The 26,878-nt window shown below is 41.2% G+C and overlaps 2 protein-coding genes across 4 annotated transcripts; both read right to left on the reverse strand.

The window, feature by feature from the left end:
- Positions 1 to 700: 700 nt before the first annotated feature.
- Positions 701 to 19,300, reverse strand: wdhd1 (WD repeat and HMG-box DNA binding protein 1). Of its 3 annotated transcripts, none has more exons than XM_051379946.1 (26): positions 19,211 to 19,300; positions 18,852 to 18,947; positions 17,785 to 17,896; positions 17,459 to 17,610; positions 15,868 to 15,979; positions 14,633 to 14,683; positions 14,426 to 14,521; positions 14,212 to 14,304; positions 13,610 to 13,716; positions 13,074 to 13,215; positions 11,689 to 11,896; positions 10,028 to 10,215; positions 9,703 to 9,887; positions 9,375 to 9,616; positions 8,881 to 9,018; positions 8,623 to 8,779; positions 8,078 to 8,192; positions 7,680 to 7,811; positions 7,387 to 7,604; positions 6,908 to 7,047; positions 6,753 to 6,809; positions 6,610 to 6,641; positions 6,239 to 6,400; positions 5,976 to 6,118; positions 5,751 to 5,886; positions 701 to 1,105 (listed from the first exon to the last, which is right to left on the reverse strand). In XM_051379946.1, exons 2-26 carry the CDS (start codon positions 18,926 to 18,928, stop codon positions 902 to 904), a joined length of 3,399 nt encoding a protein of 1,132 aa, XP_051235906.1. In that variant the 5' UTR covers positions 18,929 to 18,947; positions 19,211 to 19,300; the 3' UTR covers positions 701 to 901. The 3 variants fall into 3 exon arrangements, with proteins under 3 accessions (XP_051235906.1, XP_051235904.1, XP_051235905.1); XM_051379944.1 differs by having other exon boundaries at positions 11,689 to 11,899; XM_051379945.1 differs by having other exon boundaries at positions 11,689 to 11,899; positions 18,852 to 18,955; positions 19,210 to 19,286.
- Positions 19,301 to 22,685: 3,385 nt separating this feature from the next.
- On the reverse strand, positions 22,686 to 26,143 carry socs4 (suppressor of cytokine signaling 4). Its single transcript, XM_051379241.1, has 2 exons — positions 26,049 to 26,143; positions 22,686 to 25,228 (listed from the first exon to the last, which is right to left on the reverse strand). Exon 2 carries the CDS (start codon positions 25,206 to 25,208, stop codon positions 24,030 to 24,032), a length of 1,179 nt encoding a protein of 392 aa, XP_051235201.1. The 5' UTR covers positions 25,209 to 25,228; positions 26,049 to 26,143; the 3' UTR covers positions 22,686 to 24,029.
- Positions 26,144 to 26,878: the final 735 nt, after the last annotated feature.

Below are 26,878 nucleotides of genomic sequence, written 5' to 3' on the forward strand. Positions count from 1 at the left end.
AGGGTATTATGAAGCCTTATTAAATAAATGAAGATGTATATTTGTGATCAGTTTTAAACATCTTCAGTAGACCGACAGACAGACAGACAGACCGACCGACAGACACAGACAGACAGGGAAGTCATGAAGTATCTTTTCAGATGATTTGTTGACAGCAGATCTTTCACAGCAGCCATTTTGACACAAAGCCTTTCCAGTGAAGCAAACATGAACAAAAGGAGCCGGACTCTGTTTGACCTGAATGGGAACGAAACCTTAATTAGTGTCATTAGTAACACCTGTGTTTACCCTACCGTTTCATGCCAAAATGGCTGCTGTGAAATAAGAAAATCAAAGAATATTTATCTTCTAGCTTTATCCTTAAAACAGGGTTTCTGCAGGACTTTTTACGACCATTATAAACACAATTAAAGACCTATTTTACATCCATACTGGCAAAAGAATGTCAAATTCTTAATATTTGATTAATACAAATTTTCCCAAAAACACATTTAAAAGCAAGACGGAAAATGTTAAATATGATTTTTAATTAAATTAAAGACATTTTAAGGCCTAAAATTCTGATTAGTTAATACCAGACTTCTTCAGCAGCTGCACACGGCCTGTATAAAGATCTGATTCTGTACCGAATTCTCCCTTTTTACTTGTTTCATGTGAAGAACAGCGACACCACAAAAAGGAAAACAAGGACTAAAAAACGTTAACTAACAAACATTTACATTTATTCCATTGTTAAAATACAGTTTTGGAAACGTTACACACGTAAAAAGAAGGATCCATTAATGATGAACGTCACTGATCCATCACCAACTTCTGGAGGCATTTTAAGGGCTTTAAATGTTTCTGATTAAGTGCCTCAAAGAACCTGATGATCAACACAGTTTTAACTCTATTAAAACGTTTAGCTTTTGTTGAAAGCGAATGCCGAAAGCTTGGAGGTCGGATCCAAAGATTTCTTCTTCTTGGCACTATTTTCATCCGCTTCTGCTCGTCCATTTTCATTTTCCACATCCCTTCCTCCTCCTCCTTCTTCTCCTTCTGCTCTTTTCCTCTTCTTCAGATCTGCTGCGTCTCCAGTCTGCCCTTTCGCTCTTTCCGTCCACGACTGCACCGGGGAAAGAAAAAAAAAAAAGAGGACATGAAATGCACATGTTAATTACCGAACAGGACAAAAAAAAAAAAAACTAAATTGCATTGTTCTGTTTCTATCCAGGCTCCAAACACCTACATGATGACGACTAAACACACGCGGTGGACACTCAGGCGTGCAGTTGAAATTGCATCCTGTCATGTATAATCACTATTGACAGGCTGCATCTCTTTGGCCTGCTGGCTCTTCTCCTCCTCGTGCTTTTATTTATTTATTTGTTTGTTTGTTTCCCTCCCCTCTCTGAGCCGAGACAAAAAGAAAGCGCTTTCCCTGGACGTAATGGAGCCGGGATGAATCATCGGGGGCCTGGTGAGTGGACTGGCAGCACACACACACACACACACACACACACACAAACACTCTTTCACCTCCAGCGCCCGATGAAGCGCTGCCATTAACCCCATACATATTACACACACACACACACACAAGCTGGTAGATGGTACAAGCTGTGACGTCTCGCTATTGAATTGTCATTTTATTGTATTTGGACGGAATAATGTAATTAGGAGCAACTCACACACACGTTAACGCGGTTTCAGGCTAAACGTCCCCCTGCAGGGTCGTTGACCACGAGGCTCAACGCTGTAAACTGCGAATGAAAGCCTCAACCATTAGTGAATTTTAATTTGAATTATTAAAATAATTAGCAAGAGGCTGCTGTGTGTATGTGGGCGTGTTGCTACGGATTAGAAGATGGAAATCAAGTCCGGTTTGATCAGAGAGTCAGTATCAGTGACGAACTCAATTAACAGACAAAGACAGACATTTTGATGATTGATTCATTAAGCAAAAGAAAAATTACAAATATTCCCGCGCTCCAGCGTCTCTAATGTGAGGATTTGCTGTTTTTGTTCCCCGTTTTATAGAATTATGAATGGAAAGTCTTTTAGTTTTGGACTGTTGATCAAATAAAAGAAGCGATTTTAGGGAGTCAACTAATAGGCAACCTGTGGAGTTAGTTATTATTACACTGAGCCACTGTTTTCCCAACATTTACCTACAGGATCCTCTTTTTTTTTTATCATTTAGTAAACTGACCAAGTGACATATTTTATGAATATTTCATATTATATTCAAAACTGAACAATTACTCCAAATAGTGAACTCAGCAACAGCCGGACGTTTGTTTAAAAAAAAAAAACAATATTTCCTTTTAGGGAACTTTTGAAAGTATTCCTTTTTTGGATTTTTTATTTTTTATCATTTTAACAATCATACATACTTAATAGGCTTTTTTTTTTAAATAAAAACACATTAGCATCCCCTGTAAAATTTCTTTTCAGAATCTTCAAATAAAGATGTTAAAAAAAAAATCTAAACTCTAGAAAACCATTTATCTATGTGTTCACAGAAATAACTGGGGGCCTGACCCTCAGTGGGAACCACTGCACTGACTTGTGGGGTAACGTGCAAAGAGAAACCAACAAAGCAGAAATTAAAAAAATTAAAATACTTAATATTTCCAGTTATTTTGCTTGGTTCGAACACATTGATTACAACTTGTTCTTGCTGACTTTCTAGAAATGATTCAGTGGAACATGACGCAGGATAAAGTGTTGCACCAACAATAAATCTGAAAATCTGACAAATTTATGTTTACAGAAAGCAAAAAACAAATGTTGTTGGTACAAACTGTTAATTTACAAATGTACAATGAAACTGTAATGAGCAATACCGGTTACACTAGCCCCCAAAAGACCAGAATTCTCTTAAAAATCCCAAAAACAAGACAAAGAAATGTCCCAAATTACATTTATCTTGTGTTCAGTTTGTCGAGATTTGAATATTTCTAAACTTTTGAAAGTATTTTGATAGAAAATCTTTCAGAATGCAAATAAAGTGTTAAAAAAAAAAATCAGCAAACCCCGCTGGAAGAAATAACTGAAACTGCCCCAGGTTCCACCAGCTCACGCCCACACAGTATTATCATAAGATCAATGCTTTGTGCCCTCACTGCCACAACACGCTCGACAGGGTTCCCAGGCAACAGGCTCCCCTCCCCCCCTCACATCCACTTCCTTTTTTTCCCTTTCCGTCTGTCGAGTGTCATCCAGCTTTCTGTTGAGAGTCACGATGTATGCAGGGTCACGACCCGGCTACTACACAAGCGCACAGATTGACGTCTATTAGCACTCGGGTGGATGAAAGGATGAGGTGTGTCATTATTCATCATTCTCCCATTGACTGACCGCAGCCAGTTGAGTGGGGGGTTTAAAAAAAAAAAAATATGGTTATTTTTTTACAGTGGAAATCTGTGAGAGATCCTGTGACGGAGGTTAAGGGTGCTGCAGGTGCTCCTATATGCAGGCATCATTCAAATCAGCGTACAGCTCCAGTTTTCACTACTTATAGCTACAGTAGAATCTCACAATATGTAAGTGGCCATTTTAGCAAAAGGTTTAATCGATCAGTTCGTCTATTTTATGTCGTTCAGATCGAGTTCATGTAATTAATCATCAGTTGGACTTATTGTCACATACTGCTAGGAAGCACGGCCACATCGTTCCTACTGGTTTTACATTATACGTTGGCTGCTGTGATTATGAAACAGGGTTAGGAGTTAAATTGTATTCTATTCGCTGTTTTAAAAAAAAAAAAGGTCTTAAAATGTCTTAAATTTAACTTTATGAACCCTGCACAAACTCTGCAGTATCACTGGAGTGCTACTGCCCACGTATTTATTAGGGCTTTGGTTAGAGATGGCTCTAAAGTTTTCTTGCTTGTGTAAATTGGTCAAAACACTGTTAATACCAATTATTATTATTAACAAGTTTCTCTCAGCAGCCCCAGACTCGACTTACGACCATAAAAAGAGTTATATATATATATATATATATATATATATATATATATATATATATATATATATGTGTATATTTTTTAAATTCTAAATAATACTGCAACTTATATATTGTAAAATATCAGCAGTGTGCTCGTTAGTGGACGATAACAACGTAAAAAACAGGATAATTAAAAGGTTTTTACATTTCTGGCTCATTCAGGCTCGTGAGTGCAGTTACACAATGACAGTCACAGGGTTGTGAAGTGGTACAATGTGCTGGTATTCCACTAATTAGGTGACCAGTCATTTTTTTATGAGTGTTTTATAGGAAATGAGGTATTTGTCAGCAGTCATTCAGTACGCTCACATGCTCACAGTAAACCGATATGGACAGGAAACTGGATTAGGCATTTAGACGCACTGAAGTAACCTGGTTAGAGCCTGGATCCAGTGAAATTTGTCTTTGTCAGGCACAAGCAAACATGAAAAACTCTGGTTAGAAACCCAGTTACAAACATGAGTGAGAGAACTGGGATTCTCATATTCGTGACATTTAAGAAATAATACTTCTACAGAAAATCCTTTTTAAAAGCAGCATATGAACACAGAAAGTGTTTTATAGCCCATTTCTAAGGGTTAATATTAATTATTTTGTCAACAACTATGTCTCCTATTAAGCAATATATAAAAATATCATTTTTTAAAGAGATGTAAGAGGATTTGACCCGACGTCTGAGTGCAGAGGCGAGTGTTCGGGTAGCACAGTGAGGAAGGGGATCTGCAGCTGATAATCACCACTGTCTTACAGACTCTAATTGATGGGTTTCTCTGGGTTTTTGCTCTCAGTTCTCTCTTCAGGGAGAACGAGATCCGGGCGGGATGCACTGAAAACAGATAAACAGACACCTAAATCTCTTCTGAGGGAGAAGACACGAAGGAATCGGGTGATATCGTATGCTACCACTTCACTCTGTATAGTTTCCTGGTAGGTTTGTGGTTTCTGTTAGCTGACTGAAACAATTCTAAGGGTACATTTATCCATCTACTTATCCATGACAACTGTAAATCTAGGAAGAAAAGTCCCTGTGCTAGCATTTGACACCAAATAGCAGACGTGATGAACAAATGATGGAAGTGGAATCAGCAGCAGAAGATGTTTGTGGATTTGCAGACAGTGTGAATATGAAGGTTTAAAGAGTCCAATCAGTGTTAAATGCAGTCAGTTCTTCAGTGTGACCAAGAAATAGCTTGAATTTACCATTAATGCTGATTGTACATCCCTACACATCTTTAAGTTATAGAGAGGGACTAATATTACAACATATTACCACTCTGAGACATCATAAGCTTTAAAAACAAATAAAAACTATCCATGTCTTTTACTCCAGGTGTGTCTGAAAAACCTGTTTTAACATATTTTTATACTTTGTTTTAAGGGTAATGCCAATAATATCTTAGAAAGATCTAACTGTAATTTTAACAAAACATTTCCAAGATTTGTTCCCTGCTCTCTTTATGTCCACCATACTCAGTGTACAACAATACAACCTTATTAGCTGCCTTCTTTTTCACTCTTCCCTCTCACGGGTTTTTAACGAGGTGCAATAAAAACAGTTATCGTTGCAACAATGTAGGATTACATTAATAGAATATTCATTTTATACATTTCTCTAACCAAGTAGAGAGGGTAGCAACGATTGAAGGTCTATTCACACACATCTCTAGTGTATTCTGGATTTATTAGTTACTTTTGAGCTCAACTATACCTTTAATATCACCCACACCCTCCTCTATGAACCCCTCAGTGTTTCATACCAGTCTATCCTCTGCCGACAGCGTCCTGAAGCGACCCATGGCCTCTTTGATGACGTCTGTCTCCTCCAGGTCTGGGTGATCAGCTATAATAGTCTTCCTGTTCTCCTCCAGCCAGAGCTGGAATCCTGTCTTCGGCCTGAACGGACACAGTCAATAACAACGCGTCAGTCTGCCTTTTAGGCTTCCAGCAGAGTCATTTCAGGGTTAGACAAATACATCATTCACCTCTTATTTTCGGTGTTATCTGCAGGTGAGGCTGGAGGCGGGACGTCGGGTTGTTTCTGCTGCTCTGCAGCCGGCTCCGCGTTGGCTTGAGTCTTCTTACTGGACGCCTTAGTGCCAGTCATCTGCAGCAGAGTGGACTGAGTCTGGAGAGAAAGGAGGGAAAGAATAAGCAGAGAACCACAAGGAGTAAACACTAACCTCCAAACTTATCTTACTTACAACCATTTGTTGGTATGTTTTGAGTATTTCTGAGTTGATGATACCTTTGTCTTGGTTCTGGGGGCCAGCGGTTTGAGGACGGGGTCCTTGTTTGGTTTCCCCGCTGATCTGAGTGGTGCAGACTTCTTGCTGGACGTCATGTTGTCCAGGATGTTTGTCACTCGAGGCTGACCGGACGAAGCCGAGGGTTTCCCTGCGCCGAGCATCTGCAGGTATTCCACCATAACTTTTACCATCCTTCCACTAAAACATGTCCGTCTCTCTGGACTCTTTTTGGATGTTCACTTCTAAATAACTAGAAATCTATGGAGCCCCCAAAGTCCGGTCTTCTCTTTAGACAATAAAAGCATCAAATATCTAAAAATACTTTTAAATACTGGTCATAACTTTGTATTATAATATTTTTAGTTCTTACCTTGAAAGGATTTGCACGTCCAACTCTGCCAACTGCAACAAATAAAAAAAAAAAAAGCGTGACATAAATAATGTCAATAAATAAATAAATAAATGCTTATTTAAATATACTAAATCATGCCCCTAACTTTGGCGTTTACTCACTCGGTGTGAGAGACGGCTTCACAGGTGAACCTGCTTCTTTAGCAAACGGATTTACTCCTTCAAAATAAGAGACGCACACATTAGACATGTTAGTTATTATTGACATCTTGTTCCTAAATGTGCGAATACAGCTGAAGAAAAAAGGTGGAACTGACGTTTTCTGGTTTCTGCTGCCTCCTCTGTGTCCATCTCCTGCCCATCATCTTCCTCCCCGAGCTCTTCCACTTGCTCCTCCTCCTCCTCCTGATAACGTCTGTTGCTGCAGCGTCCTCCTGTGACCTCACTCTGGCCATACCTGTCCACATAATGAACTGAGGAATCACACTCGACTCACCTCATATCAGGTTTTTCTAGCCCTGAATCCCAATCAGAGCACTTTAATATTGAATATCTGCCAATACAGAGTCTAATCTGATACTAATAATTACTTAAATTTTATTAAACCATGTATCTGACACTTTTCACAAGCTACTTAATCCAAATGCTGGAGGTCCTAGTTTAAAACTATCAAGGGTTCAACAGGTTCAACGCAGTGAAATGTGTTGGATGAGAAGAGACAGGTCAGCACTAGTTGTATAAAGATAAAAACATTTCTACAACAGTTAAAAAAGGGACAGATGCAGTTTGGCATTACCCAGAGGTCCGTCTGGAGTATTCTGGCTCCTCTTCCGGTTCCTCTGGTTCTTCTTCCTGGACCTGGTTGGCTTTCTCCAGGGCGATCTCACTGAGCCGCTGGGCGAGGGCCATGCGTCTGGATCGGGACGCGTATCGAATGGCCAGAGTCACCACGTTCTGAGTCATTAGCTCGGCCAGCTCCACACAGCGAAACTCTCTCTCCAGCTTACAGGACAACTGGAGGAAAACATCGGCTTTATTAATCTGAACACATGAAGTAAAGGAAGCTTGAGTAAGCGTTCTCTTACTCACTGCAAACATCTTCATGAGCAGCTCCTGCTGCTCCTTCTGGGACCGACTCTGTCCTTCCTCGTCTATCTCGTAGCCGCTGGAGGACAGGAAGCTGTAGTGGTTGTGGAAGAGGACTGAACGCCATAACTGCTCCTGGAGGACGACAGAGGACGGCAGGCTGAATGGAAACTGTACTAGTGGTCAGTCGAAATGGGCTTTTCAATGGCTGATACCGATATTTAGAGAACGGGGCCGCTACATTCATTGTATTTAACATTCATTTCCCTTTCCAACCATACTGGTCAGACAGTTATTGTTAATATTTAAGATGTTCTCAGTAACTACTAGCAAGTTTTGAACTAGTGAAGTATTAAGTCAGGTTACATCGTGTCAAAGAACGTCATCCCAGGTGTGTTTACCTCCATCTGTCCTTTCTCTGTGGTGGTCTGACACAGGGGCAGCTTGAAGGGCAGGATGGCCACAGCAGGTCTGGGCAGGGTGGGAGGGTATCTGGAGCCTTTACATGGAATACATCTGATGGGACAAGAACAGACTGGGTTTAAGAGATGAAGAAACCTCTGATACATAATGATTTACCAGCAACACAGAGAGAGAGAGATCAGATTTTCAAAGCATACTGTCAGTTTTTAGATTTACACCAAAACTTCCAGGCAGCAAGCTTCAGTTCAAGCTCACTGCAAGTTGATTCTTAAAGCATAAAGAGAACCAACGACTACCTAGAAGGTGGCAATTTCATTTAAAAACAAATCTACTCCTGGTATGCTCCTTTAAAACCTATTTTATTAGTAATTTAAATCATTTCTTAAGTGCTTATAAAACCTTATTTCCTACCATACAATTCAATATCATGTCATATCAATATTTCAAAGAGGAGACAACATAACTACAACAACAACTACTACTACTCTCAGTCTCAGCCGACAGGGAGAGACAGACAGTTCACCTGAGCTGCTGAGGGTTCTCATGCACTCCGACCACCCAGTAGTGATCTGATTTGCTTTTGCACGTCTCTCTGGTGTTACACACTGGTGTCCATGTGTTTCCCAGGGAGCGGTTCAGCATCCGGACTACGCCCTCCGAATCCACATAGCATGGGGTGCCTGAAAGCGGAAGAGATGAGGGTTTAGTCTGAAGAAGATGTTACTTCCGTTACAGTTTTCTTCCACTGATTTAATGTGTATAAACAAAGTTCTTGACAGACCCTCTGCAGTGAATCCAAGCCAGGACAGGTAGGATTTGAGAGACAGTGGGAAGGGTTCGCCGTTGATGAGCTGCCTCTTCCTTCGACCGAACTGCAGCAGCTGGACTCCCAGAGCCTGTTCCCCATCAAAACCTGTAGCTGATGACGGAAAATAAGACACACGCACCAATGAAAGGCCTCTTCAAAGCTCGGAGGAGTGATGCTTCAATACAGTCTGCAGTGTCTATGAGGATTAGGTAATTTATTATAATGTATTTAGAGCTCTACATCTTTTAGTGCAGTTGGTGGAGACTGGTTGGATGTGTCTTTTCTGGTGTGCATTAAAGGAAAAGTATCCAATAAATACAAATTTAAATATAAGAGCTTTTGTTGTAATTCAGTAAAATTAAATTTGATGTAAGAACCTTTATTCTGCATATTAATAATAAAAAAAACCCTCAACACAGCAATACAGAGCATGTGTGTGAGTGTATATCAGTGTGTGTGTGTGTTACCCCGATGGTAGATGATCAGCAGCTGCTCTCCGTGTCCGACCATGCAGACCACGGGCCCCGGTAGGCTGAAGATTTCCCTCTGGAGTCCGCCGATGGAGAACAGTCTGAGCGTCAGCGTGCTGGTGGCGACCGCCACCCAGCCCTGACCCAGACACAGCGCCCTGGCGTCCTCGCCCTTCGGCAGGTCCACCATCCACTCCTTATTGGTGTCCCAGGACGAGAAGTGGAGGCACTGAAGCTTACTGGGAGGAGAAGAGGAGATGGGGTTAATGTTTACTGAAAGAATAAACAAAAACAATAAAATAAAAGAGGATAGAAGGAGGTTTACCTGGCGAGCTCGTCTGTGCTGGGGCAGGCCAGCAGCACGGCCTCCTGGGAAAGATCAGCCATGGTGTGACCCAGCGAGTTGGTGAGGTGCATGGCGTGGTGCACGGCCGTGTCGTGAAACTCCACGTCAATGGCGTTGTCCTGCTCATCATTGTAGCCTCGCACTATTCCCACCGAGTTCCACATCTGAGGCACAGTTAGGTCGTTACAACATGTGACTGGAAATCTTCAGTTCAAGATTAAATCCTCAAAATTAAGTTTAATCTGTTTTAGAGGTGATTTATCAAAATAAAAAAGATAAAATGATTCTAGTCTGCGAGTCCTACCATGAAGCGGTGTGTGAGGTGTGCCGGGGTGGAGCCGGGCTGGAAGGCTTTCTGGGGAGCAGACGGTAAAGGTCCCTCATAAACGGGACGCAGAGGAACCAGCGGGGCGGCTGCAGGCATTACAGCGCTACCCGTGTCGTCGTCATCGTCCCCGAATTTGTCCTGACCGAGCCGCAGCGATCCGGTGTCTGAATGGAGACACGCGTGAAGAGATGGAGTCATTTTTTGTGAATATAAAAACACAAAAATCCACTTATCCTCCATTTAATCTGAATCATGCAGTCAGACTGTGACATACGACGAGTCACGAGACATTTTAAGTTTTTGTTTCCTACAAAGAACAATTAATTAACTAACTAACAAGCTTGTCTACTGAGAAAAGTTCAACAGGAGAGAGGCCAGATTTTCCTTTTCCTCTGATGAGATTAACTTCATGAACAAAAGTGCTAAATCTATTAACAGAAAATTAATTTTGATAATCTGTTAATCATTTAAGCCATTTAACAAGCAGGGAAAAAAGCTAATATTCTCTGGTTTAAGCTTCTTGAATCTGAGGCACTAAATTTCACCCTTTTGGGGCTTTGGTTTTATTGGCATATTTCATTATTTTCTGATTTATCGATGAATAACAAATAATCCTGAGCTGCAGCGTTGAAAGAGTAAAAGGAGCATAAAATAGAGTGCAGTCACACAAACTTATCTACAGGTTTAATTTGAAAATGTAATGCTTGGAGTGCTGCTGTATCCACATCCAAACCATTAAGTCGTGTAATTATTTTTTAAATGTTCTACCAAAAAGTGGAAATATTGTTCAATAATATATAATAATCTTAATTTCCAGTTCAAAACTAGCACAACTAGAGCTTTTTATGTGCTGCTTACAACCAGAGCATAACAACAAAACACTGAACACATATCACTCGCTGAGAGAAGAGCTGCAGAGATTCATTAGTAAAAATACGAAATATGACCAATCTCCAGCTCATCATTTGTAAAGATTTTCTGAATTTGAATATCTTCAGTTGGTCGGACAACAAATAAAACATCTAAAAAGATGTCACCTAGGGTTTCCGGAGTATTGTGATGAGCATTTTTCAGGATTTTCTAAACAATTAAACCAGAAAATCCCTGTCAGATTGATCAATAATGAAAATAACTTGTTAGCTGCAGCTTGAACTGTAACAATCAGTTTAGATTCATAGAGAAAATTAACTGTCACATGTTTTGATAATCAATTAAAATGTCAAACATTTGCTGGTTTCAGCTTCTTAAATGTGAAGATTTGACTGTAAATAAAGAGTCTTTGTTGGTTAGAATACTTTGACTCTGAGAAATTGAGCATTTTTAACAATTCTTTTGCATTTTATAGACTAAACGATTAATCTCAACACAAATAGGCAGGTCGGTTACAATCTTTACCATTAAACTTGTTTATATTTTTGGCACTGTGTATATTTTGGTCATCTATTTACAGACATTTTACACTTGTACTGCAGCTGCTGCAGTGGTGTTCCTTCCTCCGGTGGACCTCCACAGAGCACCGACTGTCCTGGTAGTTTGTGGTGACCAAACACCGTAATAACAGACTTCATGTTGTTCTTTTTTTTTTTACTTTAATTAATCACCATCTGTATCAAACCATTCCCTCTCCCCTCACTCACCCAGAGAGTTCTCATCATCCAGGATTGCCCCTCTGTTCCTCACCCGCCCCGTTGCGGGCATGAGGAAATCATCATCATCGTCGTCGTCCCCGGCGACGGGTTTCTTAACGGGCGAGTTGGTGTCGCTCAGTCCTTCATCCATGAGTCTATCATCATCGTCGTCGTCAAACAGGGCGTCGTAGTCTTCTGCTGGCTTTTTTTCCGGTGCCTGCTGGAAAGTCCAGTGACGGAGTTATTTAACGGCGACGTGAAAACGCCGAGAATCAAATATCAACAGGATGACGTTGAAGAATTTAAAAGAGTGATAAGAGATGTCAGAGAACGACTGGACAATGGAGGCTAAACTAAAGTCATCAGCTGCTATCTGTTGATCTCTAACCTCCAGTATCACCATACTGCAGCTGGTACATTGGAGCTGGAAGTCTCTAAATCTTTTGTTTTTTTCATTCTTTTATTCTGAAAAAAAGCAGCCACGATATATAATATAATTTATAAGATATGAAGTAAACGCAGTGTAAAATGAGCAATATGAGATTCCCATTTTCAGCTAAAGTATGGAATTAAATGAATGAAGAAATTAAGGAAGTTGTCACAGTTGTACAGTAGACAACAAATGAAACTCTCACTGTTCTGGTTGCAGACAAAAAAAATGTTTTTAAACTTTATTTGTATTATAGGATGGTTTGTTCTTTATAGTATGACAGTTTTACTAAAATTAGTTTCTTTTAAATTGCAATATTTAAACTTCAATGTTAGAGTCACTGTGTATTAATGTGGATATACAGGGCCTTTATCTAATGTCTTTCCTGCCATAGTGTGTGTGTGTTTTTGCCAGCCTCAGGTGCATGGGTACAGCACACCAGCCATTTAAACTAAATAGCTGGTTTCAATGTACAGTCCAAACATGGCAGCGCGCCCTGTCTGTCTTCATCCAGCCCAACCCAGCTACAGCTGTGTGTGAGTGTAGGCTGTGGTGATGCCAGCGAGTATTTGCACATGGCTAAACTGCCCATGTTTGAGCAGACGGGACCGAACACGCTGCATTGCGAGATGGGAGATGCATATTTTTTTTCTGTTTTCCTGCTACTGCATTATGACCAGCGTTTCTTGTGATCATCTCTAGACATTTTGAGGCAGGAACCAGTATTGATTTTGAAGAATTTAAAAAAAAATCAGATACATTATTTGTTATTATTTCTAGAGAGCATCGGAGACACAGTTTCTGAATGACCTCAGACATATCTTTGGCATTTCTGTACTGCAACTGGCTCCTTATGGGCCACCATACATTGGCTAAATAGCTAAAATAGCCTAACAACAAACTAATTTACACATGAGGATTTACAACGCAGACACACACTAATGCTGTGTTATTGGAGCAGTACCTTGGTGGTGTTTGTGGTGGATGTGGAGGTGCTGAGTCCGTCCAACAGGCCCAGGCAGCCCTCCGTGTCCGTGTAGGCGATCTGGCTGCCCGACGGGTGCCAGGCCAAACTGCACACTGTGAAGCCCTTTTCGTGCTTCTGTCTGCAGCAGAGACGAGACAACTTCAGCTGCAGTGATCCCGAACATCAATGTCACTGTTTCTCTCTGTCATTTCTGCCCCTCTAGCACCGAAGCTCCAGTTAAGTATTATATCTAACTTTATTCAACAAGTGTCCTCACCAATGAACAATCCAGACGTCCCTTTAACCAGTTAGTAACAGGATGCTTTTTTAGGACACATTCTCATAATGATTTCATCAGTGATTCAGCAGTTATCAACTTTAAAGTTCACAATTTGCCCATTTGTTATATTTTGAAACAGTAGAACTCAAAAATCATAAAGCCTTTATCCTTCATGTTAAAGCCAGACGTGATGCACACAACACGCAAACAGCACAAAATATATGAGTTTGATTTTGTTGTACTTGTTGCATACCTTTCCACACACAGCTTGCTGTTCACGTCCCACACGTTCAGTGAACCACCCACGCTGCCAGCTGCCAGGAACTTCCCACACGGAGACCAGGCCACCACGTTGATGGGCTGCAGAGGAAACAGGGAGGAACAAGAATGTCAGAACAAAGAGAAAGCACAATCAGATCGTCTCAGTGCTTTCAGACCGTATCGAGATCAGATATTTGGTCACACGCAAATCTACGCATCTTATGTTTGAACGTCAGATAAAAAAGGACAATGAGGGAATAGAGAGCGGGAGCAAACACAGGAGGTAACAAGAAGTAAATGAATTAGGTGGAAAGTGTTACTTCACACTGAGCAGGCATTAACACTTAATGAGCTCTGGCACAATGAGTTTAATACAGCAACTACAGAAGGATGTGGTTCAGTGAGTTAATGATGCCTCAACCTCACCGCTTCCAGTAAACACACGGTGAGAACACTCCAGGGAGCTGCAGTAAAATTTTTTATTTTTATTTTTGTTAGGGTTGAAGGTGGACGTGTCTCACACTGTGACTCTTAACTGTCTTCTAAGATGATTTTGACCACAAACATGACCGTGTATCTTCACCTGGACCTCACCTGTGTCAGCAGATCATCGGACAGAGTGCTCACATGATCCCAGGACCCTCGCTCATACAGGTGCACCTTTGTCTCAACAGGAACTGCTAAAAACTGAGAGCGCACAGACAGTTTCTTGTTATTTTAGGATTCGTGTTCTGTCTCTCTTGCATTGGTTAGATCAAAATCACGTATGTGGAGATGGTTGACACCAGACGAGAGTTGTGTCACTGACCTTCGCCGTCCCGGGCTGCCAGGCGAGCCGACACAGAGACTTTGCATTACTGAAGTCGTTGGTCTTCTGCAGCAGAGGCCAGCTGATCACCTGAGTCTGAACGGACACACAGTAAATCAGCGTCTGACGCACAGATGGAGTGAAAATAAACCTTTTTATTTGTGTTTATGAAATATCTCAATGTGAGTTGCTGTAACACTGACGTACCTGCTCCTCAATATTCCACACCACGACGGAGCCATCGCAACTGGCAGAAGCCTGACGGAGAAAGCAGACAAAGACAAAACAGTTTGACATCCAGGTTGATGAAGGCGGCTTCGGTCAAATGTTATCCACCCAAACAGGACACCCTTTAAAGCAGAGCTGGGCAATAATGAATCATTTATAAGTCTCTGGGTGGAATTATGTCGAGGTGATCCCATATCAGGAGCCCGATAACAATGTTGCCTTTGAAACATTTTGGGCAAAAAGACAGAAAATGTCTCAGTGTGATCATATATTTTACATGCATCAGTCAAAAAGCTGAGACATACTTCTTCATGTAAGATAAAACCAGTGAATACAACCGTTCTGGTCAGTAAAACTTAAACATCTTGTCACTGATGATGATGGTTAGGGCTAGGTGACGTATATAATGCACAAAGGTAGAAATATATCCACTGGAAGAGATTGGGCCATACCATTTCCACAGTGGGAGCAACCCCTTAGCAAGGTGACATATTTTGGGCAGCAGTAATGCTCAGCACATTCCCAGGTGACATGAGAGTGAGTGGCAGTAATGCAGCAATAAGCTGGTTTGCCACAAAAGAGACACGACTGACAAGAAAACACGAAGGAGGAGAGTGAAACTGTAGAGCAGGAGGCATCCTAACCAACCCAAGCTGTGGGAGAAGAATGTATGGAAGTGGCAAATAAAAGAAAATAACTTGAAGTGAAAGTAAATCATTTATTTTATAATTTTATTTACAGAACAATTATTGTATTACAATATAAAATTCAATTCAATTCAATTTTATTTGTATAGCGTCAATTCATAACAGAAGTTATCTCAGGACACTTTTCAAATAGAGCAGGTCTAGACCGAATTATAGAGATCACATTGCTCTTAGCCTCTTCCTAAATGTTGAAAGGATAACCATAAATGTTCTTTATAGGCTCAGTCTATCTGAATAAAATACTCTACTGCTGTATGTACGGTACAATGGGGACTGAGACTGAGTCACACAACTGTTGATTTAACTCTCAGTCATTTCAAAAGCTGTGTGTTGTTTTGTGTTATACTGGATTATAGTCCAAGTGTTGATTTTGTTGTGCCGTATTTCATGAATAAACTTGTGCGCAGTGTTGCAATTTAAACTTGACACCAGGGATTATTTAAAAAAAAATCATAATCATCAGCACCCAAATATTTATCAGCCTCAGAAAAAAAAAGGTTTACCCACCAGGAAGTCATCTTTAGGGTCAAAGGTGACACTGAGGACAGGCGCTTCGTGGCCCCGGAGCGTTTTCTGCTGGCTGCTGTCCGACACCTCCACCACCTTAACCATGAAGTCGCTGAGGAAAACAGAGAAATTGAGAATAATGTGAGTACACGTGAGCGACAGCGAGCGAGCAGCAACAGAAGCGAAGGGAAAGGGCACATCAGCTGTGGACCGGCACGAGTGCAAATTGTCAAATCAATGAACAAGAGAAGCAAAATAATCCTGATTTCCTCCAAACGTCGGCCAGATTGCAGATGCCAAATCCGCCCTAACAGCCTCCGATGTCTGAAGTTTTACAATCAATATCAGAACAGAAATTACGAGGATGAAAATAGCAGCATCAATAAGGCGACATGCTTTGTGCTTCTATTGCTGTGATAAACCCGTTTAGGGCAAATCCATTCTGGCAGCAAACAGACGTTTATGTCCAATCAAGACTAATCATAAACCAATCTGAAGTGCTGCTGTGTCTGGAAATATCATTCAGGTAACACTGCTGTGTGCAGCTCGTTCTGTACTGGAACAACAATACTGAACCTAATGAGATCACAGTGTGGTTTAGTCATAGTTTACACGACGCTGAACACAACAGACACGTTACGCACGGCGGCCTCCAGCAGCCGCCACAGGAAGAGCCGGAGCGGAGTGAACGCGCGTGGTTTGACAGATTAAAAGTGACATTCGCTCGTCTTCCAGCTCTGGTTCCTCTCCGAGATCACGTCACCGGTGCGAAACGTCTGAGGATGAACCGGTGAAGCTGCCCACTCAGCTGAATATGTTCATAAAATGTCATTTGTTTACAGGATTATGGGCTTTTAGAACTAAGAAGTTTGACGTTTATTAAAATATTTTGAAGCAGTTTGTGCAAATTTCATTGACTAAAATTCTGCCAGCGATGACGTTAACCTGCAACTTGACACAATTTTATGATATATTGGGCAAATAAAAGGTTAGGGGTACATTGGGTGTCTAGAAACTCAGCTGGTAGACATTTTCAGCTGAGAACTTTTAATATTTAAAAGGAATAGTTTGACATTTTACAAAATGTATTTATTTGCTTTCTAGCTGTGAGTGAGACGACTCTGAAGCTACAGTCAGCCAGCAGCTGGTTAGCGAAGCTTGGATTGGAAACAGCTTAAAAAGCCTAAAAAAAAGAAAAATAATAACATTTAAAAACAATAATTTGTGATTGTACACATGTGTATTGATGTTAGACTCATCACACCTGACCAGGATATAGTTTACACAAATTTCTGAGATATTATCTGTTAATTAGAGACCTTAAGAGGCGCCAATAAGTGGACTTTTTTTTATGTTTTTCAGCCTACCAGAGGTGGGACAAAGTCTTTGTTTTGCAAGTCACAAGTAAGTCTCAAGTCCCAAGTCAAGACAGACAGTCTCAAGTCCTAATCTTTGAGTTCTTCAACATTTAAAAAAAACAACAAACAAAACTAAATTATCTTTGGGACATTTTTTTCCCCCAACCGTTGAGTCTAATGTCATCCCGTTTGTGACTCGAGTCCACCCCTCTGCGGTCTACGGTCTTCAGTACCTGGATCCTGCAGCCACTCTCGAGCCGCTGCTGTTGAAGGCGACGTGTGTGGCGTGGGTAGTGAACCGAGTCAGGATGCCATCTGGATCGCCGTCAGGAAACGTGTGGATCTGCACCGTGTTGTTGGAGCTTGCCGTCACCAGCTTGCCTTTCTGTGGAGAGAAGAAAACGTCTCAGTCTCACCACTGACAGCTGCACTGTTGATTCATTATTTTTAAAAAAAAAAAAGGCCTCAGTAGAAATCAATCACACATCAGCAGCCGGCGTATCGCAGAGCCCAAAAAAAAAAACATCTAAAACCTGCCAGAAGACGACAGGTGACCAACCTTGAGAGCGAGGGAATACGCCTTTTCCCCGACCGTGATGAACTTCGGATCATCGTCATCCAGACTCTCCCATATCCGAACATCTCCATCGTTTCCACATGTTACAATGAACCTGAGGAGAAATTCATCATGGTCAACTGTTGCCAGTGTGTATAAGAAGACCCACAGGAACTCATGTGACGTCATATCGAGGATTATTTTTGACAGATATGCAAAAAAAAAACTGCAGCATCTGTAATTTGGATATTACACATTTCTATTAACTGTGCAGCCCTACCAGATACTGTACGTACATAAATGGTTATAATGAATGAACATGACAAAGAAAAAGAGTTTGTCCTGTTGTCCAATCACATTTATCTCAAAATTAATTCCTCATTGATTAATAAGATAATATAAGAAGGGTTGGGAGGGTCAGTAACCTAATTTAAGTATCTCAATATTAAAGTAACGTAACTTTAATACGTTGTTATTAATATATAAATATAAAATAAAATATGCAAATAAAAACAAGAGAAAATAACAATCTGACCTTTGAGAAGAAAATAAAAAGATTTTTATTAAACTAAATAATCTCATTTTTTTACTAAATGTAACTGTAATGTGATTACATCTTCGATTAGATACAGACTTTATTGATCCCACACTGGGGAAATTCACTACCTACAGCAGCTACAAAAACAACACAACGGATAACAAAAATATTAAATAAAAATAGTGAATTACTACATTTTATTAAATACAAGATATAACAGAAATAGAAAAATAAGATTAGATTAGATGTCCCTTTATTGATCCCCAATGTGGGAAATGTATAAAATATATATTTATACTGTATACAATAAAGTGGAATAAGGTTAACTGTACATGTGTAATATTAAAAGGTATTAAAAGTTAAAGAGTCTCAGCTGTATTTACACTATATACAGCTTTTTAAATACAGATGTGATTAATATGGGAAGTGGAGAAATAAACATCATATATATAAATATATATGACATTGCACAGTAAAGGTATAAAACAGTGCAGATAGAAGCATAAGAGACTATTTATAATGTCTGACTTACTTCCCAGAGTCATCGAAGCAGACCTCGGTGTGTCCCTCGGAGTGGTCGTAGCGCATCGGCTTCCGTTCACAAGGCATTGTTCACAAAACCACCAGACTGACGAGCATGAAACATCAGTGATCAATACCTGAAGCTCAGACTGAACATTTACCCCTCAGGGACACCTCAGGGACACCTCCTCTGTCCTGTCTGTACCTCCTCTCCGAGCATCAACACAGCCAATGTGCGTTAGCTAGCCGCGCTATTTCAAACCCAACGGTCGGATTAATAACCGTTGACATTTTGTGTGTGTTTGAACTTAAATAATTTCTCTAACTGGTTTTTGAAATGAAATGAGACGAGACAATGTGACAACTTACCACTTTTCCCCCGGGCGACTCCACAAACTCGCTCCTCTTCTCCTGAATCTCCCGCGCTGCGTTGAAAACAAGGAAACGCAGCGTCGCAACTCCCGCCAGCTGCGTCATGACGCAACCGTCGAAACCACGCCCACGTTCGAGTCACGCAGCGTGGCCCCTTTCAGAATCCTGTATCAGTGGATAATCATCGATTATTGATGCATTATTGTGTCCCTCTTTAATGTTTGACGATTTCAGTGAAGTCTATAATAATATATACATGTTAATGATATTAAAATCCGGAAAGTAACTTAAGGTATCTTTTAAATAATGTGAAGTAAGTAACGTTTGTGCCTCTGAAATGCAGCGGAGTAGAGAGAGTGGGGTGAAAATAACCTCCAAACTTGAGTAAATGTAGCCTAATTACTTCATTTTGGTCACTGAGCCACTGCAAACTGAAACCAAAATCACAGAAGTTTAAAGCCTCTTCTTATGACTAATTATAACTATTATTATCACTTGCACGATATGTTTTTTTTTTCAGCCAATACGATAACCAATAATTACCAATAAGAGCACTGTTAATTTCATATTTCATTTTTACCCACCCGAGGGTAATAAAACATAGAACATTAAAGCTTCCTCTCTTCTTTCAAACACAACAAATGCCACAGAAAAGGCTCCTTTCCTTAAACACACCTGAAATGTTTTATAATCATCTGCCAGTCAAGTCAAAAGAGATTGACAATTTAATTAAAAAAAAAACAAGCATGTAGCCCTGAAATCACCACAAAAAGCCCCATCAAATAAACATTGTCTGCAGTCTTGTGTCATTCACATAAGAAATGAAGCCTTTCCTCAGTCAGGGACACCATTTACCTTCCTTTGACTTTTGAGCAAACACACAAGGAGCCGCTGTATTTCTACTGCACGTCATGAATATTATACAAGAACCTGTTTTGAGAAATTCAAAATAAATGAACACAGACGTGTCCTCAGTATTCAGTTTCAGGAATTCCCATATAAAATGTCCTTATATCTTTCTAGTGTATCTATTCACATCTCACATTTACGTTTGATATTACTTGTTATCTGCAGTTGTTTTTAATCGTCTTTAATCAACTTCTTCATTTTGTATTTCAGACCATATTTTTAACACCACAAAAAGTACCAAACTGAGACAAAGGTGAGGCTGAGAGGTCAAAGTCCGGCCCCGGAAACACATATTCACTCCCTGATGACGCTTTCATTTATTTAATTATTTATCAATTCAAGTAGCTATTAATATACAGCGTGTGCACCTCTCTGCTTTTATAGCCTGCTAAAGACAACCTGCCATTGGCTGCGTCTCCGCTCGCCTGTTTTGAGCGACGTCTCAGGGGAGAATTTGATTAGGGCAACAGGAAGTACTCTGTTTGCAGACAGCTGGGTGTCTAAATATTACATCAGTGAAATATAATAGTATTCACAAACCAGTCAGAATCAGAGCGTGAACACGTACAGCAGACCCCCCCATGCACATGGATCTGTCCTGGATGAACTCAAAACCTAAAAAAAAACAATGTTTCCTCTCTCAGATTTGGATATCAAATGTATCATGAATCTAGTGGAACTCTATATGTTGGCTTCGAGCAGCTGAAAAACGATGCTCGCTAACTGGATCATACAAGACAACATTAATATTTAATGTATGTGGTTCAGGACAATCGATGGATGTGGCTCCTGACTCTGTCCGCTGACTGTATGTCAAAGGGATCAAACACAAGAGATAAACTCTGTCTACAGCTGATGGGTGCGAGATCATCATCAGTTCATCGTTTCCTGAAGGTGTCTAGTTCTTGTTTTTTTTTTTTCACATATAGTTACAATTGAGGCAACAGAGACTGAAATGTTCTGATATAGTTTTGGGTGTATTAGAATAGGGTTTTTCTTTTTAACACCTTTTCCTCTATATTTAATAATATATTTAAGTCTTGAGTCTCCTTAGCTGGGCAGCTATAGATTTGTTTGCTTCCCCTACCAATGCTGCTTGCTTACTGGTATGCTTAATCTGTGGCAAGAAATTAACATTACAACACATGTTGTGGCTCCAGACAGCTTTTTTTAGGCCAAAAATGTCTCTTTTGATGTTCCTGCTCTAGGCCCTCTACCTGTCAAATCTGCATCACTTTTAAACTCCTCGCCTCTGGTTTGTATCCCAGGTTTTCTGTTTTAAATGTCTACTCTCCAAATCCAATCTACAGACCTTTATCTACTGTATTTAGGCTAAATTAAATCTCCTTTCACAATGTAAAACATGGCAGTCTGAGCTGCAGCTTGACGTTGATATCCTCTGTCCTCTCCAACAGAAAACCTTTATATTAAGGAAGAATTTAACAATTACAAGGATGGGAAAGACTGAGTTATGAGAACAAGACATTAAGGATAGCAGGAAAAGAACCACTAATAACATTAACAAAGGGTAGGAGCAGAAATAAGCAGAGAGAGAATCAGCTTGCGCAAAAACACATCCCGGAAACGGAAGCAGCTAAATGGAATTCAACCATCATTCATTTCATTAATCTTCACATGTGCTTTTCCTGTAGGGACATCTCATCGGATATCAGACTTAGAGCTATAGACTATCAAACTCAATGAAGAAAAGCATCCAAACACTGAAATCTGTGCAAAAATCTCCTCTTATTTACAGATTTTTGCCTCTAAGAAGGTCTCAAAATAAATAAAACCTTTGCACACATTAGAAGAGATTAGAGGGTGCAGATGCTTTTCTTCATTGAGCCCTACAGGGACATTTTAAGATGTCTTCCATCTTCTTTTAGTTGTCAGCAGATGTTGCAGATTATTTCTCTGCGGGATTTGCTGAAGTTTTAAGGTTTAACGTGAATCTATTTAAGGCTTAAATTACTCTCACATTTGTGCAACTACAAAAGTCTAAGAGTCAAACCAGCTCTAATTTCCTAAATCTAAAGTGAAACAGTAATAATTAAATAAGTAATAAAGAACTCTGATGAAAATGAAATGAAAGACACGGTATGTGGAAGTAAAATGCTGTCGTACTGAGGGGAAAAAACCTACCCGAAAAACTAATGGCCGTATGATTTCATGCCCTGTTTTATATTCATACAACTCACTCCAGGGCAGATATTTTACACTGCCAGTTGGAGAGAGAGAGAGAGAGAGAAGCTGAATGACACATGAGTCAATTGAAAAATCTGAATTCCACCCTTGTTATAGGGGAGGGAAACAGTCTTTTTCATGTCCTTATCTCTCCCTTTGCTCTGCTGAAGCGCTGGCATTTAGAGGTGTCCTTTACAGAGAGCAGGATGAATTGTTTTGAGAGGGATACTTCAAAAGCAGAATTTTCCATACCATTAGCTTGTCTAACTACGACACGACTGCAGCATGAACAGGCAGGCGTGAATAAGCGTGACTTAAGCTGCACCATTAAATCGCTCCAGAGATGAAAAAAAGAAAAAATCTTAGTCATACCACAAAAGCAATGTAAATGGCATTTATTGGTTTGTGTATCAGCGTGGTGAATACAATGTATGCCTCGAGGGTTATTCAAATACTTTGAGAATAGTGCTTGGTACTATACTAGTGTACTGTATTCCAGTCCATCATGTCCGCAGTCTTTCAAATACAATACTTGGGAAAGCTTCAGAGGCACATGTGATGTTAAAATACCAGTTTACAAAGAAGCTTTCAGCTAAGATTCAATGGGAAAGAAGCAGTTCAGTAGTGTACAGACAGACAGTGCAGCTGTGCCGCCATCTTGTGGCTGCAGAGAAGAATACAGTCCCATTGAATTGATCCTCTTCATAACAAGCTGTTCAGAGGCATACGTTTGTGACGTTTACAGCACTTGCACCGAGTTATTTGTCTCTTTTTCTGTCATTATGTGTCGCTCATTCTCTCACCCAAACTGATGGGATCCTTTTTTCATAGCAGATGAAAAGTGAAGCTGAAAAAGAGTCCCCTCGTCTTCAGTTCGCCCTCAACTTTCTCACAAGGAGGTAAATGTAATGAGTGATCAGTCAGGTGCAGTTCACAAACCTCTTCACACACAGTCTTTGGAGTGAGATGTGGTTTGAATTGTGTGATTAGTTCGACCACAACAGTGTTTTTCAGCACTACAGCAAAGTTAATGAAGAATGAATAATTTCTGGATATTACTAGATGCTGTTGGAGTCTCTATACCTCTAACCTTTGACAGCAGTGGTTGTGTGCAGGTCCACAGCAAATCGTTCACAATATTAAGGTACATGAAAGGAGGTTTGGTCTCAACCAGGAACCATAAAGGTGCACTTCCTCTAGTGGCCACGAGAGATACTGGATGCCCAAACAAGACAACTCTGATTGAACTGAAGTCAAGAGGAAAATACTTCAGCTTCAAGAGTCCATAAAAACTGAGGGTGAATGTCTTGGTCATTTTTGAGAATCCTTACTCCATTAAGGATATTAAGATAAATGTTTGGGTTCCTGTTTGCTTAATTAAGGTCTCAGTGTATCACAGCTGTGGTTGCTGCCTTGTTCCATCAGCTTGACCCTGGCTCCAGTAGCTATCAAGATAACTGGAAGCATAAAACCTAAATCAAACTGACATTACATCCATGTGTTCCTACAACATACAGATTCAGGCCTGTAAAGAAGACTGATGATCCTTTGTAGGTTTTGTTGTTCTCCAGTTCTTTAGTTCTGCAACTTTTAGACCTCAAAGATCTGCAAAAGCAAAGGTACTTGCAGTTTTAGCAACGCAGTATTCTTGCTTCTTTGCCAAGAGAACCTGCTTTTGTTGTCCCATCTTTTCTTTCCATTGTATGAGGCCTGCTTTGGACTGTCACACGGCGCAGGCCCCATCACACTTAATGTGGTACTGTCGGAGGTAGTCCCTGAGCTGAGGTGGCAGCGGCAGGATGTCTATGCCCTGGTACGTGGTGCAGCTACAGATCACAGTCCTGCACAAGTGCTGGAGGGAGAAAGGGAAGGTCCTCGATAGCGGCCGGGAAAGGAGGGGCTCAAAGAAGAGGCAGGTGGCTGGGTCACTGTAGTGTCTCAGTAGTCCTGTCACACTGGGATCCCGGTACATGCACGGGTCACGCACATCAAAGCTGAAACGCTTGTCGTTCTGCTCAATGCGTGCGTGCAGGGAGCGGCTGTAGCGACGAAAGCTGACTGAGAAGAGGAACTCATCCTGGGCAGAGTCCCGGAGCAGAAACGTTCCCTCTGGTTTGCCCTCCAGCAGCTCCTCCGCCTCGAAGCGGTTCAACACACCCCAGTAACAGGGGCTGTTGTTGATCTGGAGGAGATCTGGCACCAGAATGTAGTCAGTGTAGCCACACATGCCCTCTGCTCCCCTGTGAGGACAAGAAGGGTCCCAGTCCTCCAGACTGGTGCTTCCAGGCCCGGGAGAGCAGATGTCCTCCCAGGAGAGGGGGGTCTGTGGTGGGGAGGTAGAGGAACACGAGACATTTGGTTTGAGGGGAGCCTCCATGTCCTTGAGGGCACTTTGGTGGGTGGCATTATTTTTTATAAGGTGCCAACATCGGGCCAGTTCAGATTTGGGCGAGAAGGGACACTTGTCTTGCATGAGCTCGGAGACATGGATCTTGCGTTTGGACCAGAAGAGCACCGAAAAGGGTCGCGAGGAGCCCGATGTATGGTGATGATGATGATGGTGGTGAGACCGCAGAGGAAAACACTGACCCACAGCATCCTGAAACTTCTGCCGCAGAGAGCGTCGGGACAAGGCCTTTCGACACACCACATCAATGTCTGCAGAAGTCAGGGCATCCCCGAGAGTGCTGCAGCTACATTTTCTCTCTCTGCGCCGCCTCGGACAGGATGTCGACCGCACACCCAGCTCCTCCGTCCCCTCCGTCTCCAGTCCTCCGGGACTCGACCCATTGCGAGAGCTCCGGGAGCGTTTCTTCCCCCGCCAAACATAACTGTCTGCACTCCAACTGCGGAGCCCACATTTGGGACGCGTGTCTGAGCCTCGTGGCTTCTTCTCTGACATGGCTGCTTCCTCTTCTTACTCTGTGACACATTCAAAACGTCTGAGTCATAACAGGATTACAAGACCATGCCTTGTATCTTTAACACATTTATGGAACAACAATAAAAAACAAGAAATTAAAAATGTAGTCTCTTATGAAAACGTTGCTTTTTATAGAGTTGTGCACAAGGCGAAGGGAGGAGAAACAAATAGAGCCCCATTGATAAAAGGACAAACAGCTCCATTGTACCAGAACATGTCATTTAAGGCTGGAATGGAAAGTTTTCTTGTGGCAGAGAGATACATTTATGAATGGTGCCAAGCCTTCAGGACTTCTCCAACTCTTCAAATCAATGATATTGAAAATATTTTTTCGATTATTTACTTTTTAAATGTCTTTATCTGACTGATTATACCCTCTAATCTGTGTGTGCAATACTGCTATCTAATCATTTGGTACAAGACCAAAGGGCTGATGTGGTGTCCTACTGATTTTTTTCTGATCATCTCCAGTGGCAATAAATCAAATTAAGCCTGCAGAGTTCAGAAACAGCCTGCGGACGCAAATGGATCAGTTTCCGTAAAACCACAGTAAATTGGTTTAACGTCAACCCAAGCAAGAGGCTCTTCATGCTTCATTCAGAGAGAGGAAAGTTTTGTTAAACTGCTTCCAAAAGCTATCATTTAAACACCTCAGTTATGGTTTGTTATAGTAATATTTGTAAAGCAGTTTGCAGAGATGATCACTAACAACAATCTAATCAAACTGAACAGACTGAGAGCAGCAGGAGGTTTAACAGCACTGCATGGTAATCACTCTCTGTTGAACTCTTAGAAGATTAATAAAAGAGATTATCTTACCTTCCAAATAGTGTCAGAAAGACAGCTCCACATCCATGTTATGACCAGTTGCTCACTGCACATTAGCGGACATGTGTGACCAGCCGGCAGCCTCTCCAGCTCTAACAGAAGGCAGACTGTTCTGCTTCCTATATAATTATGATGCCCAATCCCCGAGGGGGCAGCAGTTTCCTCTCTGCCAGGGCCGGGTCTGAATGAATGAGAGGAGGTGGAGCGGGGTCGAGCCAGGAGAGGGTGGTGGAAGGGGAGGGTGGTCTCAGGTTAATGGCAGAGAGACTTCCTCCTCTCCCTCTTACATCTCCTTTACACATTCATTGACAGATTCCAACTCCCCCCCAAACAAAAGAAAAAAGGAAAAGATAGAAGATAAGCAGAGCAGCCGGAGAGTGCTTCTTCATTCACAAAGTGAATTATTCCGGCTTGTAATTCTATTTCTGCATGCTGATTTGAGTTGTTTTAATTTCATCAGAGGCCCAAAGCTTGACTTAAAGCATTAAAGCACACTTCATGGGAAGCTTTAAATCTGTTTAAGTCTGTCTGTGGAGGATGCCAAACTACAAACAGATTATTGCTCAGGTTTACAAGTAGCCTGTGTGGACTTACACACCACCCGCTTCGACATAAGGGGGGCTCTGTCTAATTAAAGATTCAGCCCAGTAGAGGAAACAACCAAGCATTTTAAAAAGCTTCATTTATTGATTGCCACCCTTTGAGTTTCCCAGTTAAAACTTCCAGCAAGTGCTGCTGAAAGGACTCATCTGTCAAGGTGATGTCATGCACACAGCGAGCGAGTCAGAGCAGGCATCTCGCTCTGGATGACATTTTGTAAG

This window comes from Dicentrarchus labrax, unplaced genomic scaffold (assembly GCF_905237075.1).
Source record: "Dicentrarchus labrax unplaced genomic scaffold, dlabrax2021, whole genome shotgun sequence".
NCBI classification, from domain to species: Eukaryota; Metazoa; Chordata; class Actinopteri; family Moronidae; genus Dicentrarchus; species Dicentrarchus labrax.

Excerpts from the sequence above, each read along its gene's own strand:
- socs4 (XM_051379241.1), bottom strand. The coding sequence starts at position 25,208 with ATGTCAGAGAAGAAGCCACGAGGCTCAGACACGCGTCCCAAATGTGGG.
- wdhd1 (XM_051379944.1), bottom strand. The coding sequence starts at position 18,928 with ATGCCTTGTGAACGGAAGCCGATGCGCTACGACCACTCCGAGGGACAC. Across the intron at positions 13,216-13,609 it reads AGCAAGCTGTGTGTGGAAAG|ACAGAAGCACGAAAAGGGCT; the intron begins GTATGCAACAAG and ends TCTCTGCTGCAG. Across the intron at positions 8,193-8,622 it reads GAGAACCCTCAGCAGCTCAG|ATGTATTCCATGTAAAGGCT; the intron begins GTGAACTGTCTG and ends TTGTCCCATCAG.